This window comes from Manis pentadactyla, chromosome 1, assembly GCF_030020395.1.
Source record: "Manis pentadactyla isolate mManPen7 chromosome 1, mManPen7.hap1, whole genome shotgun sequence".
Lineage (NCBI taxonomy): Eukaryota > Metazoa > Chordata > Mammalia > Pholidota > Manidae > Manis > Manis pentadactyla.
The window spans coordinates 43,320,351-43,341,133 of record NC_080019.1 but is presented as its reverse complement, the minus strand read 5'-3'; the positions used below and the strand labels follow the sequence as shown (position 1 = coordinate 43,341,133).

The 20,783-nt window shown below is 37.1% G+C and overlaps 2 protein-coding genes across 6 annotated transcripts in view; both read left to right on the top strand.

Annotated features, from left to right (window-relative positions):
• The window catches only part of TOPAZ1 (testis and ovary specific TOPAZ 1), a 123,990-nt gene extending 106,359 nt beyond the window's left edge, over positions 1 to 17,631 (top strand). The window contains exons 17-20 of the mRNA XM_036897180.2: positions 1,992 to 2,156; positions 3,435 to 3,638; positions 8,094 to 8,277; positions 17,333 to 17,631. Of these exons, the coding sequence (XP_036753075.2) occupies positions 1,992 to 2,156; positions 3,435 to 3,638; positions 8,094 to 8,277; positions 17,333 to 17,552 (773 nt within the window). The 3' untranslated portion in view covers positions 17,553 to 17,631. The remainder of the gene's footprint in view (positions 1 to 1,991; positions 2,157 to 3,434; positions 3,639 to 8,093; positions 8,278 to 17,332) is intronic.
• A 1,610-nt stretch (positions 17,632 to 19,241) lies between these two features.
• Positions 19,242 to 20,783, top strand: part of TCAIM (T cell activation inhibitor, mitochondrial) — a 73,501-nt gene continuing 71,959 nt past the window's right edge. Inside the window, exon 1 of one of the 5 annotated variants that reach the window (XM_057497291.1) lies at positions 19,242 to 19,583. The gene's annotated coding sequence lies outside the window, so the exon portion shown is untranslated. Of the gene's footprint in view, positions 19,584 to 19,731; positions 19,833 to 20,783 lie in introns of those variants that run through there. The other 4 variants (XM_036897155.2, XM_036897152.2, XM_036897153.2 and 1 more) reach the window with 4 other exon arrangements.

The window sequence follows — 20,783 nt, the reverse complement described above, 5'->3', positions numbered from 1 at the left end:
TTCTAAAACTGTTTTTTGCTATTCTCAAGTGTTTGGGTGGATTTCAGAATTATCAAGGCAGATTTTAATACAGTTCTGTGAGAAATTTGATGATGATTTTATAAAATGTATACATTAAGGGGAAAAAGATATCTTTAGATATTCCCCCATATCAGTACTTACCATGGTAAAGGATAGTTATCTAATGGTCTCATTATTCATTCCCTGGACATTCATTCCCTGCAAACTGTCTTAATAGTGTTTATATTCTCAGTGCCTCCATTCAAAATCTTCCATGAGTAATGACTGAATATGCATATGTTAGAGATAAGCAAATAAAGAATGGCTTTTACAGAATATCCACTTGCCTTTTGACTCTGATTATCAGACAAAAGGAAGATATTTTCCAACTGTGGAACAGAGAAAAACAGGATTAACGTGTAAAAACTTTTATTGCCAGAAAACTAATACCAAGTACAGAAGTAAACTGGTCTTTATTCTTGAGAATTTAATTCTCATAAGAGGTCTTATAAAATTTTGATAGAAGTGTTTATGTTGATAGAGTCATATACTGGTGGATTAGTTAAAAGCCTGTTAATTTCCAAATGATTTCCCAATTATTATTTTCAGTTTGATACATAAAATAACTAATTTGTTCAAATCTTTTAATACAGCTACCCAATTTGATAAGATTTCAAAATGAATCCCCAAAAATATCATATATTCTTTCAAAAAATGGGACCACTGTTCTACCTTAAGGATAAAGAATGAATACTAAATTTAAAAAAACAAAGCAATTTTTGAGAAAAGGCTACATGGTCTACTTTTTATGAGTGTGATTGATGTATCTACAGCCTTATGGTTAACAGAAAACAATTTACTTGATCAAAGTAAAATTTATTTTATAAAGAATGATGATTTAGCAAATTTACTTTTTTGGTAATTACATTTAACAGAGGATTTATGCAGTCCTTCAAGATATTCATTTAAATGTCTCTATATGGTAAAATTTTCCCATATTTAGGAGTAAATTAATGAAAGTGTTTAAATGAGTTGATATTCATAAAGCACTAATATTTGCCTAGCACATAGTCAGTCAGTCAGGTGGGCTCTAGTAATTTAAAAACAAGTTCCTGTTTTATATTGGATACTTGGGGGTTTATTTTGACATTATGTGCTTGAATTATCAAATTTTTTAAATAGTTTTTGTAGTCATTGTGCTGGGAAGACCACAAAAGAGAAAGATTATATGACTCCTACAGTTGGTCCAGTTGAAAAAGAACACAGAAATGTGATTTGAGTGGTACATAGCAATGTTTTGTTTATGAGTCTTGTGTATGATGATTGAGGGAATTCGGTAAATAATAAACTATTGACATTTTTAACATTTTAGCATCTCAGTGTTCTGTACTACAGTCTCCTATTTTTTTCAATGTGAAAATCAGGGCAAAAAATTCAGCACTATCGGTAACATTCTCTTTTTTTTTTAAGCTGTGTGATAGGTATATAAGTTTATTTTATTGTTATGCTTTTATAATGTGTATGTTAGATATTATTCTGTACATATCAAATATTTTATAATAAAAATTGTTTTTCAGCTAGGTAGGAATCAGAGAGAAAGCTGTTGCCCAAGAATACCAAAATTAAATATGTATTCCTTGTTGTTGAACTTGTCCACACAAATAATATAACAAATACTATAATCTGAATATTTTTGTCATATAAAAATAAATATTGATTTCAGAATCAACTAAAGTCATACAGTTAGAAAAATGAAGAATTAATTGAAAAAGTAAATAAAGCAAAGTGTTCATTAACTTGTGTCTTCTTAGAATGATGATCACCACTATATAGGTTATTTCTAATAAATTTAAGACATGGTTATTTTTCCTGAGTACACATATTTAGATTTTGCCACTTTCCAAAAGATATTTTAAAACATTAGTTGTGATTGCACTGTTAAGTGTAATTTTCAAAGTATAAAATATTAGTACTTTTTTTCTTTTTGGAAGAGTCAGAATGGATAATCAATACACCACTGTGGCCTTGTGACAGACTGGATGTACTCAGTCGACATAATCTGCTCTGTACAATTGCACACGAATTCTTAGCCAAGAGCCTTTACAGACAGACATTTGAAGTTTTGCAAAATCTACCAGGTTTTCAAAATTCTCAAGGTATGTTTTTTAAAGTCTAGCTTAATTATCTCTTGCCCATCTGATGTTTAACTGTTAACAAGAAACAGTTCTCTACCTGTTTTGTTTGTTTTATATTCCAGCATATATTTTTATCAGGTTGTTTTCTGTAAAATGTGTTCTCTGCAAATTGAATATGCTTTCCTAATAGTTTTTAAAAGATCAGAAATACTTATCTTTGGGTTGTTTGTCAGCAGTTCCTAACAGAAGCATTTTCATCATTCCCCTTTCACTACTTCTGTCAACCCATCAGCAAACAATATAATATGTTAACTGCCTCCAGCAAGTTTCATATCTTAAAAGAGTTCATTGATTGGAATAATGAAGAATACTTCTACTTTTGTCAATTAACAAATAGAGAACTTAGTTTTCATTAAGTTGAAACATAGGTAGACATGGAATAAATGGAGGATATTAAGCAGATGGCAAGTTCAAAGAGAATACGAATGTGAGCAATGGTAGAGGAGGCTCTTGAATGCTTAAGCTCAAGTCATATGGAAAAGAGGGAGTTCATGTTTAAGAGAAACATGAGCAAAAGCTTTGGGTCAGAAGTGAGCTGAGGGATGGGCACAGAGAAATGGGTTGACATTTGGTGAAAATGGTAACTTGAGGGCCTCCCCTCAGTGCTTTATCAGCCAAAGTTGGTGTTGTAGTTAAGTTCCCCTGGTGGTAATGTTTAGGAAGAGACTAAAGGTAAGGATATTAATTTCCTGATAGGGCCTAGACCACTTAAAGTTCCTAAAGTGATAAAGACCTGGAGTCTAAGTCATAGGTCAAATTGACTGAACATAGGGCATAAAAGACTTGGGAGTCTCTAAGGTGACTTCACTTTCTTCTAGGTGAAGAAGAGAAAGGAATAAAAATACCCAATAAATAATTTTTTTGAGGATGAATATTTATGAGGGGTCATTTACTTTTAGTCTGAGGTCTGCCCTGTAGATAGAAGGCAAACAGAAGGGACTCTGTGAGCATAGTCACATGTGAGGATCACAGGCAGGTGTCTTGCAGCCACTGAAATCCTTGTCAAGCTTCCTTTCATATTCTTCATTGTAAAGTAAATGAACAGTTTTGCTTTTGTTGAATGCTCTTTTATTTGTCACTTAGAAGGTATGTAAGACAATTGCATTTTAATGATGGTTGACTCATGGAGTAGGTAGGAAAGTGCCAAGGAGAGCAGAGGAATAAGGAAAGTGTAAAAGATAGAAATTTGAGAAACTAAGATACATCAATTTCATTATATCAATTATTTTTTCTTTTCAGAAACTGTGGAGGTCTCACAGTATAGCCTTCTTTTTAATAAACTTCTAAATGCCTGTATAGAAAGCAACAATCTTGGTATGTCATCTTCTGTAGCAGAATTCATGATTTCAAAGAGCATCCCTATTGATTTTTCCTTTCTTAGAAGATTAATTACTTCTTTAGGAAGAAGTTGTTTATGGCTCAAAGCCAGAGCCCACTACAAAAGTAAGTTAAAATTTTTAAATTTATTTTTGATATATTGGTTTTGATCTCGATTTTCTAACCCTGAATCCTTGTATAATATTTACAACAGGCTCTTAAATATGTAAAAAGCAGCTGATATACATTCAAAGATAGTGATCCAAACAGATTTGTGCTCTCTTTTGGAACCTGTTATTTCTCTTGTTGCTAATTACCATATCTTTATTTCTTTGCCCATTAGCATGTCCACTGGATAGTGCACAAAGGAAATAAGTGACAGAATTTGAACAACTTTGGCATATCTTATATGGAAGTAAAACAACTGGGCACAATGAAGTTTAAGGAATATTTACATGTTATTTATCCCTGCCATATTCCCAGTCTTTATAACTTCAAATATTTTACAGCAAGCCATGTAGGAATTACAGAGGTTGCCATTACAGTGAACAAGATATATAACAGTTTTTCACATGGATTCTAGTAATTAGAACTTCGTTAATCTATTTACAGCTGTTTCTCTCTAACCACTAAGCCTGGAAAACCAGTGATTTGTCTAGTACTAGTCATCTCAATTAATTAAAAAGTAATTCTGTATAGACTCTAGGTCTAGAAAACAGTTCTTTTCTGCTTTCCTACAGTTACTTGTCTTAGATTTCCATTTCTACCACCGTCATATACATAACAAACATTTAAGTGCCTACTGTGTGTTACCACTGTGCCAGATGAGTTAAACATCCCAGCCAATCCTGCCAGTACAGAAACCTCTCTGAACTTGGAAGTGTTTTTCACACTATCAGCTGTGATCAATTTATCAGATGGTAACCTTTTTTTCCCAATGAAATGGAGAAGAAAATATTAGTATGCATTAGAGGTAATAGAGTTAAGTATTATTTGATAAAATTTTTACCTCAGTTATATACATATATGTGTGTGTGTGTACTGGACCATTCTGTAAAATGTATTTCATATTATAGGTTACAATCAAAAGTTTTGAAAGCAGAATTTCTTTTAAAGGATTAGAAATTTAGAGGAAAGCTAGAATTGTTTGTTTATAACACCTCATTTCAATTTGTGGTTGTTTCAACTCCTTTATACAATTTCCCTGCAGAGTGGTAGAAATCACACACAAAAAGTATGTATGTACTATTTGCTACATAACTTCTTGATTTTAGTTGGTACAATCTGTGTTAATAGGGTTATTTATTTTTCAGGTAATTGTGCAATTTGGGGAAAATGCCATCAGAAGGTGTCTGTATGCTATAGGAACAAAATATAAATTTGGAAACATTTAAATTAGATTTCTATGAATCTCTTTTTTAGTTGGAAATAAAATTTTGTATTAAAGCTTCTAAACTTAATTATTGATTTTTAAAAATCTTATTGACAGCTTTATTTATAAAATTTTAGATACAATGCAGTTCACCCACTTAACATGTACAATTCAGTGGTTTTAGTATATTTAGAGTTGTGAATCATCACCACAGTTTAGAACATTTCTGTCAAGCCAAGAAGAAACCACATACTCATTAGCATTCACTCCCCATTCCCCTAAGTCCTTCCAACCCTAATAATATTTTATTTTTAAAGATTTTTTTATTTTTAGCAGTGAGTGCCTAGGTACAATATAGTTCCTTTCTTTTTAGCACTTTCCCTCTTTTTTAAAGCATCTATGTCTAGTTTCATATGCAGTGAAACTTCTGGGATTTATGCAATGAGGTTATAGGGTAAAGAGTATATTGGGGATTTTTTTAATGTACCTGAATTATAAAATAAAATAACTTATAGCCACTGATCAGTCATCAGAACATCTCATTTTCTGACAGTGTTGACATTTAAAATATATTGGAACACTCTTTAAGCTCATCATCACACACAGCTTAATAGTTGCTAGAAAAGCCTTTTAGTGCTTCACAATCACATCTAGTAGTATTGATTCTGGGCTTGCTGCTGTTTTTTTCATCAAGGCTCTGTTAAGACTGTGGTGCTAGTGTCTTTGTTTTGCTTTTTTAAAAATATTGAGATAATTTCACATACCAAAAAAATTATCTCAAAGTATGCATTGCATTCGTTTTTATTATATTCACAGAGTTGCACAGCCATTACCACAATCAAATTTTAGAAAAGCTTTAGCACTTCCAGAGAAAGATACCCTAAACACATTCCTTTCCTCATTTCCTGATTCAGCCCCAGGCAACAACTCATCTCCTGTGTCTATGGATGTGCCAATTCTGGGCATTTCATATAAAGAGAATCATTTAATGTGTAGTTTTTGTGATATCTTCTTAGCATGTTTTCAAAGTTCATCCATGTTGTAGCATGTATCAATTCACTGTTTTGCTGCATAATGTTCCATTATATGGATTTTTAAAAATCCATCAGTTTATAGATATTTGAGTTGTTTTTACTTCTTGGTTATGAGTAACACTGCTGAGAACATCCATGTACAAATTTTTGTGAGGACATGTATTTTCATTTCTCTTGGGAGCAGAATTGCTCATTCATATGATAAATCTATGTTTAGCATTTTGAGGAACTGCTCAAATTTTTTTGAGGAAAATTTATTTTCCAAAGAAGCTCTACCACTTTAAGTTTATGTTCCCACCAGTCATGTATGGGAATTCTAATTTCTTCACACCCTTACCAACACTTCTTACTGTATTTTTTACTTTAGCCTTCCTAGTGGATGTACAGTGGGATCTCATTGTGGCTTTGATTTGCATGCTCTTAATGACTAATGATGTTGGGCACCTTTTCGTCTGCTTATTGACCATTTGTATATCATCTTTGGAGAAATGTGTGTTACCATTTTTTTCTTTGCACATTCTTTAGTTGGGTTTCTTCTTTAATTGTTGAGTTGTAAGAGTGTGTGTGTGTATACACACCCACATACATATATACCTGATAGACATATACATATACATAACTCTCTGGATACCAAAGTCCCCTGTCAGATACATGAATTTCAAATACTTCTTTCCACTCTATGAGTTGCCTTTTACTTTTTTGATGGCTTTGCTCTACTTTTGTTCTGAAACTAATCAGAAGGAAATTTTTCAGGGACAATAAAGTTGTCTTCCAGAGACTCCTGCTCTCCCCAGGCCTAAGAATACTGCCTTTCTCTCAAAGCTGAAAAGTCAGGAAGGGGAAATAATCTCAGTGTGTCTTTCCATGACTTTCCATCCCTAAAACCAAATGAAGTGTTTGTCTTTTCATGTTTGATTTTAGAGGAAAAAAGTAATGTTAGTAAATTTCTACTCAGTTTGTTATTTTTTGTTTTCCTCTTCTGGTCAGAAAAGGAAAACAGGAATGCATGTAAATTTTATTTATCAATAGCTAGGAAAGTTAATGTGTCATTAGTTTGTTAGTCCTAGAAGTGACCTGAGGTGAGACTACCTAGTGGCTAGTACCCAAACTCTGGAATCAGAAGACCAGAGTGCTTACCCAAAGCCCCTCATCTATAATAGGGGGGTACTTGTACCTAATTCCAAAGGTAGTAAATTGTCAAGTTAAAATTAGATAAAACCTATGTGCTTAGCACAGGTACCTGGCACATAGGAGGTCCTCAAATATTAGCCATCTTTATCCACATTAGAAAGATTTCTTGAAGAAACTTATCCTGAAAAAATGTTTTAAGCAAATTTTACATGCAGACTTAAATTGATTTCAGTAAAATATAACAATATAATGTTGCTGCTATATACAACTGGGATGTCCTAGGACTTAAGGGGGTTTCTCTGTGCATCACTTATAATAAGGACCTAAACAGTTTAAAAGTTAAATCTCTTCTTTTGAAAAATAAAATTTTTAGAACATTAATTGGTGAGTATAGCTTCAACACACTGAGCAACTACAGAATGGAAGTGTATTTTATTCATTTTTATATCTAATACTTACCTCAATGCTAGATATATAATAGGAGCAGTAAATATTTATTGCACAAACTATAACAGCACTTAAATAAGTGCACCCAAAAATACTATAGTAACTATTTGATAGAAAGTAAAGTTTTCAAATTACAGTTTCTATTTTCTATTACAGTTGCACATTTCTTTCTACATTTAGGGTTCATAATTCAAGATAGACAATAATTATAAATACATGTAGTTGCTATCAAACCAAATCCCTTAAAACAAAACCCAAGTAGCTATTCCAGTTTTTTTAGTTATTCTGAAATTATGTTTTGTTGAACAGAGCTTGAAATAAATGGGTAGTTGCCACAATGAGGCTCAAAAGTCATTTTACAGAGAGATTTTTTAATATATTTCATACTTCTTATTTAATGTTTCAAAGGCATTTTACAAAGAATAATTTCAAATGTACTAAAATAAATTCACTGCCATATAATTTGTGTAATAAATCTGTTCCTGATGTGAAGAATTATTATGTAATGTAAGTAATTATTACCTATGGTTATTTTGGAAGTCTAGGTTTTAACTTATTAGGATTTTAGTAAACTTTGATTTATTATTTAATTTTCAGGTGCTCTTTCATTGGGTTTCTACCCACCACTGAAGGGAAATTTATACCGAAAACTTCTATTGATGCCATCTTATTTATCTGAGATTGAAATGCTTTTAGCTATTGAAATCTTCCTCGTATCTAATGCTAGTAGTATTCAGAGTCCTGGAACTTCTACACAGATGCTGCAGATAGTTTTGAAAAGGTTGGTTGATAAAACTTCTAACTGCATCCTAAAAGCAATCATGATTCCCCACACCTGCTCTGGGATACAAATAATTTTTATTCACTTATATAAATATATAATTTTTCACATATTAATTATATATTCATATAATCAGCCCTATATATATATACTTGTGTATGGGTATTTGCAAACTTTGCTAACACTTAAATTGAGAAAGGATTTGACTTGTTTAGGCTGTAAAACCAAACAAGCTAGTAGCATTTAATAAACACTTTAACAACTTAAGAGATGCTGTTAAGATGTTGAAAGGGATAGGTTTTCTTTAGGTATCACTTTTTATCATGAATTGATAGTTTTCTGGTAGTTAACAAAGTTATTTATCTTTCTGGGCAACACAGAAGATCTAAGAACCAGGTCAAAAAGGGAAATACGTGATAAGAAAGTTTTATTAGTCAAGAAGTCTGTTGAAAATAAAGCTGCCACCACCCTAGTTCTTATATTTTAAATTTTTGTTACAAATTCATAAATAAAATAATGGAACTCTTGGCATCTCTTTGAATAATTTTGTTCAAAGGTCTAGAATTTAATTTTAATTTGGCTTATACCACTCCAATTTCTTGTCAGCCTTACCTAGGAAACTTACAAAATAAAGATCTTATGGTACTCCTGTTTGAGAGCTTCTTGACAAGAATTTTGTGGTGGTGTTACAAACCAGATCCTCAGACTGAATATTCTGTCAGTTATCTATTACTGTCCGCAAGTTATCCCAAAACTTAATGGCTTAAAACAGCAAATGTTATTTTAGTTTCTGTGGTTCAGGAATTTTAGAGTGGAGTCACAGTATGGTGCTGACTCAGTGTCTGCTATCGGGAGTCAGGATGTAGTCAGAGGTATAGTCATCGACCTGATGGCTGGACTAGGGCTGGCAGATCCACTTCCTAGATGGTTCATTCACATGCCTGTTGGCAGGAAGCCTCAGTTCCTCACCTCAAGGGCCCTTCCATAGGGTCCTTGAAGGTCTTCATGACATAACAGCTAACTTCTCTCATACTGAGTGATCCAGGAGAGAAGCAAGGAGGAAGCTCCAGGGCCTTTTATGGCCTATATCAAGAACTGTGAAGGCTCTTCATTGTACCCCATTTGCAGGCTACAGGTTAGCCTGCTGTAGTTTCAGGAATCCTAGCATAAGACACAAGATTCCTGGATTGTAGACAGAGAACTTTATTATTTATAATACAGCAAGCAGCATGATTATCTGTATATTTGTATCTCTTCCTCTTGCTACCAAATCCCACAGTTAGCCCACATGGATACCTGCACATGTAGTAGATTCAAATCCAGGAGAGGAATCCTGAACTTAAAGAACTCAAATATTTTATAATGGGTAATAAGCGTGCCTGCTCCTTTATTATGCAGGGAAACACTGTCTACATCTTGTAAGGCTTTAAACAGACCTACCCTTTGCTCCAGAAGGAGAAACGGTATTTCAAGGTTGTTCACTATATAAACAGTCTTGAAATCCAGAACAAGGGGTAGTCTCAAAAATTCCAGAAATACAGAGAACCATGCAGAATTGTCATCTTGCAACCTAGTGTCAAAGTTGCACACTGTCATTTCTGCTTAATTCTGTATATAGTGAGTCCTTTAATCCAGTCCATACTTAAGGGGAGAAGAATTGGGCAATAATTTATTTTAGGTCCACCATTTTTTTTTGCCACCGTTAATGTACGATTACATGAACATTATGGTTCTAGACTCCCCCTATTATCAAGTACCCACCACACAACCCTCAGCCAGCAGTCACTGCCCATCAGCGTAGTAAGATGCTATAGAATCAATACTTGTCTCTTCAGTGTTATACTGCCTTCCTGGTGTCCCCCCCCACCTACATTATACATGCTAATCGTGATGCCCCTTTTTCCCCCTTATCCCTCCCTTCCCACCCATCCTGCCCAATCCCTTTATTCTTTGGTAACTGTTAGTCCATTCTTCAGGTCTGTGAGTCTGCTGCTGTTCTGTTCCTTCAGTTTTTACTTTGTTCTTATACTCCACAGATGAGGGAAATCATTTGATACTTCTCTTTCTCCACCTGGCTTATTTCACAGAGCATAATACCCTCTAGCTCCATCCATGTCGTTGCAAATGGTAGGATTTGTTTTCTTCTTATGGCTGAATAATATTCCATTGTGTATATGTACCACATCTTCTTTATCCTTTAATCTACTGATGGACACTTAGGTTGCTTCCATTTCTTGGCTATTGTAAATAGTGCTGCAGTCAACATAGGGATGCATATGTCTTTTTGAGACTGGGAAACTGCATTCTTAGGGTAAATTCCTAGAAGTGGAATTTCTGGGTCAAATGGTATTTCTATGTTTAGTTTTTCGAGAAACCTCCATGCTGCTTTCCACAGTGGTTGAACTAGTTTACATTCCCACCAGCAGTGTAGGAGGGTTCCCCTTTCTTCACAACCTCGCCACCAACATTTGTTGTTGTTTGTCTTTTGGATGGTGGCCATCCTTACTGGTGTGAGGTGATATCTCATTGTGGCTTTAATTTGCACTTCACTGATAACTAGCAATGTGGAGCATCTTTTCATGTGTCTGTTGGCCATCTGAATTTCATCTCTGGAGAACTGTCTGTTCAGCTCTTCTGTCCATTTTTTAATTGGATTTTTTGCTTTTTGTTTGTTGAGGTGCATGAGCTCTTTATGTATTTTGGATGTTAACCTGTTATTGGATCTGTCATTTATGAATATATTCTCCCATACTGTAGGATGCCTTTTTGTTCTCTTGGTGGTGTCCTTTGCTGTACAGAAGCTTTTTAGCTTCATATACTCCCACGCGTTCATTTTTGCTTCTGTTTCTCTTACCAGGGGAGATATGTTCATGAGGAACTTGCTCATGTTTATGTGCAAGAGATTTTTGCCTATGTTTTTTTTTTGAAGAGTTTTATGGTTTCATGACTTACATTCAGGTCTTTGATCCATTTTGAATTTACTTTTGTGTATGAGGTTAGACAGTGATCCAGTTTCATTCTCTTACATGTAGCTGTCCAGTTTTGCCAGCACCTTCTGTTAAAGAGGCTGTCATTACCCAATGTATATTCATGGCTACTTTATCATATATTAATTGACCATATATGCTTGGGTTTATATCTGGACTCTCTATTCTGTTCCATTGGTCTGTGGCTCTGTTCTTGTGCCAGTACCAAATTGTCTTGATTACTGTGGCTTTGTAGTAGAGCTTGAAGTCAGGTAGCATAATTCTCCCCGGCTTTATGCTTCCTTCTCAGGATTACTTTGGCTATTTGGGGTCTTTTGTGGTTCCATATGAATTTTAGAACTATTTGTTCCAGTTCTTTGAAGAATGCTGTTGGTATTTTGATAGGGATTTCATTGAATCTGTAGATTGCTTTAGGCAGGATGGCCATTTTGACAATATTAATTCTTTCTATTCATGAACATGGAATGTGTTTCCATTTACTGGTATCTTCTTTAATTTCTCTTGACTGTTTTGTAGTTTTCAGAATATAGATCTTTCACTTCCTTGATTACATTTATTCCTAGGTATTTTATCCTTTTTGATGCAGTTGTGAACGGAATTGTTTTCCTGATTTCTCTTTCCTGCTAGTTCATCATTAGTGTATACAAAAGCAACAGATTCTGTGTATTAATTTTGTATCCCGCAACTTGGCTGAATTCAAATATTAGATCTAGTAGTTTTGGAGTGTGGATTCTTCAGGGTTTTTTATATACAATATCATGTCATCTGCAAACAGGGACAGTTTGACTTCTTCCTTACCAATCTGGATGCCTTTTATTTCTTTGTGTTGTCTCATTGCCATGGCTAAGACCTCCACTACTATGTTGAATAAAACTTGGGAGAGTGGGCATCCTTTTCTTGTTCCTGATCTTAAAAGAAAAGCTTTCAGCTTCTCGCTGTTAAGTATAATGTTGGCTGTGGGTTTGTCATATATGGCCTTTATTATGTTGAGGTACTTGCTCTCTATACCCATTTTGTTGAGAGTTTTTGTCATGAATGGATGTTGAATTTTGTCAAATGCTCTTTCAGGATCTATGGAGATGATCATGTGATTTTTGTCCTTTTTGTTGATGCAGTGAATGATGTTGATGGATTTTCAAATGTTGTAACCATCCTTGCATCCCTGGGATGAATCCCACTTGATCATGGTATCTGATCCTCTTGATGTATTTTTGAATTTGGTTGCTAATATTTTGTTGAGTATTTCTGCATCTATGTTCATCATGGATATTGGTCTGTAATTTTCTTTTTTTGTGGTGTGTTTGCCTGGTTTTGGTATTAGACTGATGTTGGCCTCATAGAATGAGTTTGAGAGTATTCCCTCCTCTTCTACTTTTTGGAAAATTTTAAGGAGGATGGGTGTTAGGTCTTCACTAAATGTTTGATAAAACTCAGCAGTGAAGCCATCTGGTCCAGGCGTTTTGTTCTTAGGTAGTTTTTTGATTACCAGTTAATTTCTTCTAGGTTATCCAGTTTGTTAGCAAATTTTTCATAGTATTCTCTCATAATTCTTTGTATTTCTGTGGTGTCTGTTGTAATTTTTCCCCTCTTATTTCTGATTCTGTTTATGTGTGTAGACTCTCTTTTTCTCTTGATAAGTCTGGCTAGGGTTTATCTATTTTGTTTATTTTCTTAAAGAACCACCAGCTCTTCCTTTCATTGATTCTTTCTATTGTTTTATTCTTCCTGATTTTATTTATTTCTGCTCTAATCTTTATTATGTCCCTTCTTCTACTGACTTTGGCCCTCATTTGTTCTTCTTTTTCTAGTTTCATTAATTGTGAGTTTAGACTGTTCATTTGGGATTGTTCTTCTTTCCTGAGGTAGGCCTGTATTGCAATATACTTTCCTCTTAGCACGGCCTTGGCTGTGTCCCACAGATTTTTGCGCTGTTGAATTATTGTTTTCATTGGTCTCCATATATTGCTTGATCTCTGTTTTTATTTGGTCATTGATCCATTGATTATCTAGGAGCATGTTATTAAGCCTCCATGTGTTTGTGGGCTTTTTCATTTTCTTTGTGTCATTTCTTTCTAGTTTCATACCTTTGTGATCTGAGAAGCTGGTTGGTACTATTTCAATCTTTTTGAATTTACTGATGTTCTTTTTGTGGCCTAGTATAAAATCTATTCTCGAAAATGTTCCATGTGCACTTCAGAAAAATGTGTATCCTGTTGCTTTTGGATGGAGTGTTCTGTAGATGTCCGTTATTTCCATCTGTTCTAATACATTGCTCATTGCGTCTGCCTCTTTACTTATTTTCTGTCTGGTTGATCTGTCCTTTCGAGTGAGTAGTGTGTGTCCTGAAATGAATGCATTCCATTCTATTTCCCCCTTTAATTCTGTTAGTATTTGTTTCACATATGTAGGTGATCCTGTGTTGGGTGCATAGTTATTTATAATAGTTATATCCTCTTATTGGACTGATCCCTTTATCATTATGTAATGACCTTCTTTGTTCTTATTACTTTCTTTGTTTTGAAGTCTCTTTTGTCTCATACAAGTACTGCAACTCCTGCTTTTTTCTCCCTATTAGTTACATGAAATATTTTTTTCCCATCCCATTACTTTCAGTCTGTGCATGTCTTTGGGTTTGAAGTGAGTCTCTTGCAGGCAGCATATAGATGGGTCTTGTTTTGTATTCCATTCAGTGATTCCATGTCTTCTGATTGGTGCATTTAGACCGTCTACATTTAGGGTGATTATCAATAGGTATGTACTTATTGCCATTGCAGGCTTTACATTTGTGGTTACTAAAGGTTCAAGGGTAATTCCCTTAGTATCTAACAGTCTAATTTAACTCTCTTCGTGTGCTTTTACAAATACAACCTAAGGGTTCTTTTTTTTTTTCCTCCTTTTTCTTCCTCCTCCATTCTTTGTATGTTATGAATCATATTCTGTACTCTTTGTCTATCCCCTGGGTGACATCTATTTAGCCTTAGGAATACTTCCATCTATAGGAGTCCCTCCAAAATGCACTATAGAGGTGGTTTGTGGGAGGTAAACTCTCTCAGCTTTTGCTTATCTGAAAATTGTTTAGTCCCTCCTTCAATTTTAAATGATAACCTTGCCAGGTAGAGTATTCTTGGTTCAAGTCCCTTCTGCTTCATTGCATTAAATTCATCATGCTACTCCCTTCTGACCTGTAAGGTTTCCGTTGAGAAATCTGATGATAGCCTGATAGTTTTTCTCTCTCTAGCTGCTTTTAAAAGTCTGTCTTTATCCTTATTCTTTGCAATTTTAATTATTATATGTCTTGATGTTGTCTTCCTTGGGTTCCTTGTGTTGGGAGATATGTGTACCTCCATGGTCTGAGAGACTATCTCCTTACCTCCTCAGTAACACTTTCTATTCCATCCCTTTTTCTCTGTCTTCTTCTTTTGTTACCCCTATAATGCAGATATTGTTCCGTTTGGATTGGTCACACAGTTCTCTCAATTTTCTTTCATTCTTAGAGATTCCTTTTTCTCTCTGTGCCCCAGCCTCTTTGTATTCCTGTTCTCTAGTTTCCGTCCCATTTACCATCTCTTCTACTACATCTAATCTACTTTTAAATCCCTCCATTATATGTTTCACTTCAGATATGGAATTTCTTAATGATTGAATCTCCATCTTACATTCATTCCTGAGTTCTTGAATATTTTTCTGTACCTCCATCAGCATGTTTATGATTTTTATTTTAAACTCTCTTTCATGATGATTGGTGAATTCAGTTTCATTTGGCCCTTTTTCTGGGGTTTGTGAGATTTTGGTCAGAAGCAGGTTCCTTTGATGTTTCGTAATTCTGTGTGATGCCCTCTAGTGCCCAGAAGCTCCAGTTTCTGTTGCTGCTCAGCCTGTAGAGTGAGGTTGGGAGTGGAACTGGTGCCTGGGCGCAGGAAAGATCTGTTTCCTGATTCCCATCTGCGGTGCCTGTCTCCAGTGGGCAGAGCACACAGGTGTAAGGCTCTGTGCTTGGCATCTCCATCTGTTGTAGGCGGGCTCTCCCTCTGGTTGGCCTGACGCCAGCACAGTGACCGGTTGTGAGTAGGTGCCAGAAGGCCAGGAGGGAGGCTTGGCAGGCTGCGTGTCACAGTGGGGGACCTCGGTTCTGTGTAGGCAGCCAGGGGGATGGGATGTGTGAAGCTCCTCAAAGTTCCCAACCTGCGGGGCAGAGTGCCCCCAGACAACCTTGTCTACCTATCCCTCCTGCTGCATAGCAAGCTTCGTGCAAAAACTGCCACTTCAGCAGCCCTCTCCGCTGTTAGGAAGCCTCCCAGACTGCCTGCCTTTCCCTTGTCCCAGAGCGGCCGGGTGTGAATCCCCATCCTCTACAAATGGCCGGAGTCTCAGTCTCTCATGCACTTTGCCTGTCCCTGCTCCCCAACCCCAGCAATCTCCAGAGCACCACACAATGTAGGTTTGTTCTCCAAAGCAGACTTCCCGGGACGGGTGTTCAGCAGTCCCAAGCTTCCACCTCCTGCCCCGCTCTGTTTCTCTTCCTCCCGCGGGTGAGCTGGGGTGGGGGAAGGGCTTGAGTCCTGCCAGATCAAGGCTTTGGTACGTTACCCTGTTTCATGAGGTCTGCCCTGTTGGTAAGGTCTGTATGCAGGCTGGTGCAGTCTTCTTTCCTGTTGCTATTTGAGGGCTAGTTGTATTAACTATATTTTCAAACTATGTGTGGTTTTGGGAGGAATTCTCTGTCTCACCTCTCACACCACCATCTTGAATCTCCCTAGGTCCACCTTTTTCAAAAATCCACTGAAATTAGCCCTTCTTGTTACAACTCTGTACTTTTCTAAGGGCTTCCTTATTTATTACTGTGCATTATCATGGCATGAGGCATTTAGGCTCTCCATCATCTGAATGAGGGTTTGGTGTTCTCATAGTTTTGCTTTCCCCACATATATGGAGCCTCTTTATTCATTGTCAAATTTGGGGAGAATTATTTGTGACCCCATTGCATAACTAGATTTTTTATTTTGTCCAAGCCAATATGGTTTTATTGTTATTATACTGAGCATTGCCTCATTACATTAACCTCCATGAGAGAGAATTTGATGCATCTTTAGACTTTCAAAAACTGCACATAGTTGGCATAAGCCACATCTACCAGATGCCAGGCACCAATTCCTAAGCCAGAAGGTAGTAGAAGGTGCCTACCAGTCTTTTCTCTCTGTGACCATTTGTTCCTATTCCAAATGAAAGTTCCCATTACCACCATTCTGTGGACCATACTCTGGTGTTCATTTAATGTGGGTAGGCTCATTCTTGGGTCTTACTGCTGGCCTCTACAGGTGCCAGGAGCAGAGTTGCAGTGAACACAAAGAAAAAGTGTTGCCTAATATAGCAACCACATTTCTATTTTAAATACTTCCCACTCCTTATCCCTTAGGAAAATGTATGTATAAATTCATATATACAGCCATAATGTATGAATTTTATGAGATTTAGAGACTGGTAGAAAAAGTATTAGAAAAGTAAATTCTAGCACTTAGTGAAGTACTTCACTGGTGAAGAAAATAATGGAAATTTAGTAAAGATAAAGCTACAATTTCTGTTACTGTATGCTAAGTATATACTTATAATTAAAAATTGCCAATATCAAGGTAAATATGTAAATGTTGGTGACTCCAACTGTGTTTAAATCCAATATTCTTTTATGCATAATGGATAATTATTCAATCATTAACTTTGAAAATACAAAGATAAAAATTTATTAGCTCTTCTAGAGCAGTGTTTTTCAAAGTGTAGGTTGTAGTCCATTTGCATGATGAATACAATTTAGGGGGTTGTAACCATTGTTTTAAAATGAAAGAGACGAGAAAATAGAGTACATTGTCATAAAGATAAGTCTTGTTTGTGAAACTTGTCAGTTTTTATGTACTGCATCATAATATGTCCTTGTTATATGGTCAAATGTCTGAAAGCCAGTTTTAGAAAAGAATAGTAAAAAGACTTTCATAAAACCAATGAATGTAAATAATTATCTTTTGAAGGAACTATATAGCTTCTTTTTAGTTTCTGACTTTGTGAGGTTCATTTTGTAGATGTGAAGAAAACAAATCTCGGAGCAAGGATGATTACCAAGCTGCAGTGGAAAGATTAATAATGGCTGCTCGTTTATCGGATCCAAAGCTTTTCATTAAACACATGACCGTCAATGTTAATAAAGAACAGGTTTATAGTTTGGAACATTGTTCTGCCCTGAAATGGTTAAAAGAGAATATGAAGTGGGCTGGGAAGGTTTGGCTTTTCAGTAACCATTAGTTAATAAAGGCAATGTTTTTTTTAAGTTCAAGTAATCATTGTTGAAAATAAAAAGGCAATAAAAATACAGTTTTCACTATATTCAGCTTTTGCCCTTTATTGATTTACAGTAAGTTACCAGTTTTCAAAGAGTAAAAATTTAGATTGATGTATGCAATTTATAATGGCTTTACCACACTGAAAAGTGATTTTTCAAATTACTTTTTGACATCTCTTTACTTCAGGTAAACCTAAGTATGGTAAATACCTACTTATTCAAAAATCCAAACATTAATGAAGAAATCGTAAACTGAATACTGTGCAGCATCTAATAAGAGGGAGACATAAAAGGGAAGATATGCAAGGAGGTTAACTGGAGTTTTCAGGAAAACCTTTAGAGGTATCAAATAGGTAGAATGTGTACTGAGTTCAGTCCCTAAAACCTTTTCTACATCTGTAATCCAGAACAGAAAATGACTCACACTGAAATTCCAGAATACCTTTTGAATTGTATCACAAAAGTGTAAGTTACTCTCTGAACAGTTACCTTTAGTGTGTCTTAGAATACTGTATTTTGAAAATTTGTGAATGAATGTTACATTATGACCAAAGAGAACAGTATTTTAAATAAATATACCAGAACTTAAATATCCAGACAAGGATGATTCCTTTCAAACGATCTTAGGAAATTAGACTCATTTCTGAAGTCATCTTCAGAATCTGTAGCACAAACATTCTCCAAAGTGGTCATCCTCAATTCTTAATTTGATACTTTGACTTAAAATCATTTGGAGAAAAAGTCTGAATAAGGTGAATAATAGAAGGTAAGTCACACTAGGGGGACAAAGTATTTCTTAGAGGAATTCAACCCAAAATACAGTAATGACAGCATCTTGGAATAAGTCTACAACTTCACAATATTAAAAAACTTAAATCCTGGCACTTAGCCAGCATTAAAATACCTCATTGCTGCGTTGGAATGCGGGATGAATGTGGGTTGGGTAGGCAAGTGGAGCAGAAAGAGACTTAAAGAAAAGTACTCCATTCTCTAGTATGAACAAACTGGGTGACTGTGACTGCGGTTACCTAAATGTGGCATCTAGGAAATAAATCAAGTTTGAAGGTTACTACCATCGGTTTGAGGACAAGTGGGGAATGCTAAGTGGGCAGCTATAAATTAGTCTTTTCTATGGATGGTAACTGAAACCCAAAGAAAGGAATCAGAGGAAAGTTGACGCCGTTTAGTTGCTGGTGGCAAGGATGCATTTAAAAGGATTGAAGATGCGAGAGATAAATTAAGCTTTAAGGAAAAATGGGACTGGATGGAATGGGTCACAAATGACCAGACTTTTTATGAGAAGTCAAGAGCCGTTAGGGCTGGAACAGATGGAGACCTTTTTTTTTTTTTTTTTTTTTTTTGCCTCAGGCAACAGTGCCACACGGTAGAAAAGGGAAAAGAGAGGTTATAGTATTCGTCAAACCGTCTGTGGCAGTTTCTGGGGAGATCAAAGTCACTGAAGCAAAAACAAAGCAAACAGTTAAAAAGCTGAAGAGTAGAACACCTATGAAGTATCCTTTAGGTTTGAAAATAGATGTCAAAAGGGCCAAAGGCAAAAGTAAAATGCAAACCGGAGAAAAATTTTTTTTAATTTGGCAATATTGATGTAACAAAGCCCAAGGACATACTTCAATTAAGCCAAAATCTGGAGCTCTCAACGGCAGGTGGCCCTGATTGGTCGGCTCCATAACCTCTGCAGGCGGAAGCGCGGAGGGGAGCTTCGCCCCCTCCCAGGGCGCCCCGGGGGTGGGGGGCGGTCCGGCGCATGCGCGAGTCCTGCAGCCCCCTCCACCCCGTCACCCCTAGATCCGGGCCCCAGCGCGTGCTCGGCTGCTTTTCGCTCCCGCTCCCTGCACCACCATCGGGCCAACCCCCGCCACCTGCCGCCCACTCATTTTCCGCCTCCCTCAGGCGAAGTTATTCATCTGTCGGAGAGCTCGCCCGCGCCTCCTGAAGCTTCCAGCGGAGCGTGCGGACGCCCCTTCCGGCCGGCGGTAAGAAGTCGGAGGGGCGGGGGCTTCAAAGCGGCGGGAAGGCGGGGGATCACCGGGGCGCTACTTCCGCGCATGGCCAGGGACCGCGGAAGGGTTTAGTCCGCATCTGCTGGCTGCACGCAGGCGCCCCGCGGAGGAGGTCGCAGCTTCAGCCGGGGGAAGCGCGGTCTGCGACCCGTCCCGGTGCCCGCGTTAGCTTCCAGCGACCCGCCGCAGCAGGCGCCGTGTGAGCCAGTGGAGCCGTGCGCGGTAGGCTGAGGATTCGAGGGCTCGGAGGGCATCGCGGCCAGGAGCCTCTCAGGGCTGGTCCCGCAGGCCCAGGGCGGGTGGACGCGCCGGGTACTGCGGCGCGCGCCCGTGGGCCGGGCTGACGCCCTGGTGCGCACGCGCCGCACGCGCAGCCCTGCGGGAGCTGCGACCGTTCTTCCTGCCAGTTCCGGTGGGAGGTGGAACTGGTCGCCGAAAGTCCTCGCGGCGGACTGCTGCCGGAACTGTAAGGAGCGCCGGGAGGGGTCCGAGTGTGCCTGCAGGCTCCTAGCAGCCGAAAACTGGACCCCGGCCGGCAGCGTGTAGTCGCCTTAGCTCTACGTGCAAGCTTTTGAACTGAGGCAGTGCCAGGGGCCGAGTACCGGCATCACATCTCTTTTGTTTAGAAATGAGAAACCAAAAACATTTAGGTTGTAGTATTTCCGATTATATTTCCCCGAGGTCTTTTGACTTAGCATAGAAATTGTTGATTCAAAACTCACAGCAAAAGATTTAGAAAAGGAAGCTAAAGAATCTAGATGCTTTGTTTTGCTGCAATTAATTTATCCAAAGGACTTGCTGCTTTTGCTTTTTTTTTTTTTTTTTTTGCCTTATCTAAGAAGTATTCAACTGAAAAGCAATCAAAATGCCTGCTTTTATCTTTCCTTGTTGGAACAAACTGCCTTTTTAAAACCTCATAGAACTTATTAAGGAAAGTCACAGTTTAAATGATAGTAGCCTGAGGATATTAACTTTGTTGAATTACTTTCAAATGTGCCAGATGGCCAATGATCACTCTTAGGGCTTCTATTTAGCAACTCTTGTTACTGTTTCTGTATTATCAAAAGTAAGCAAAACAAACTTGACCCATAATTTGGGTTTTCCACTAGTGTAGATACCTCTGCACCAAATTTGATTTGAAATTGCACAGATGTAATGCCTCAGCACAGAATT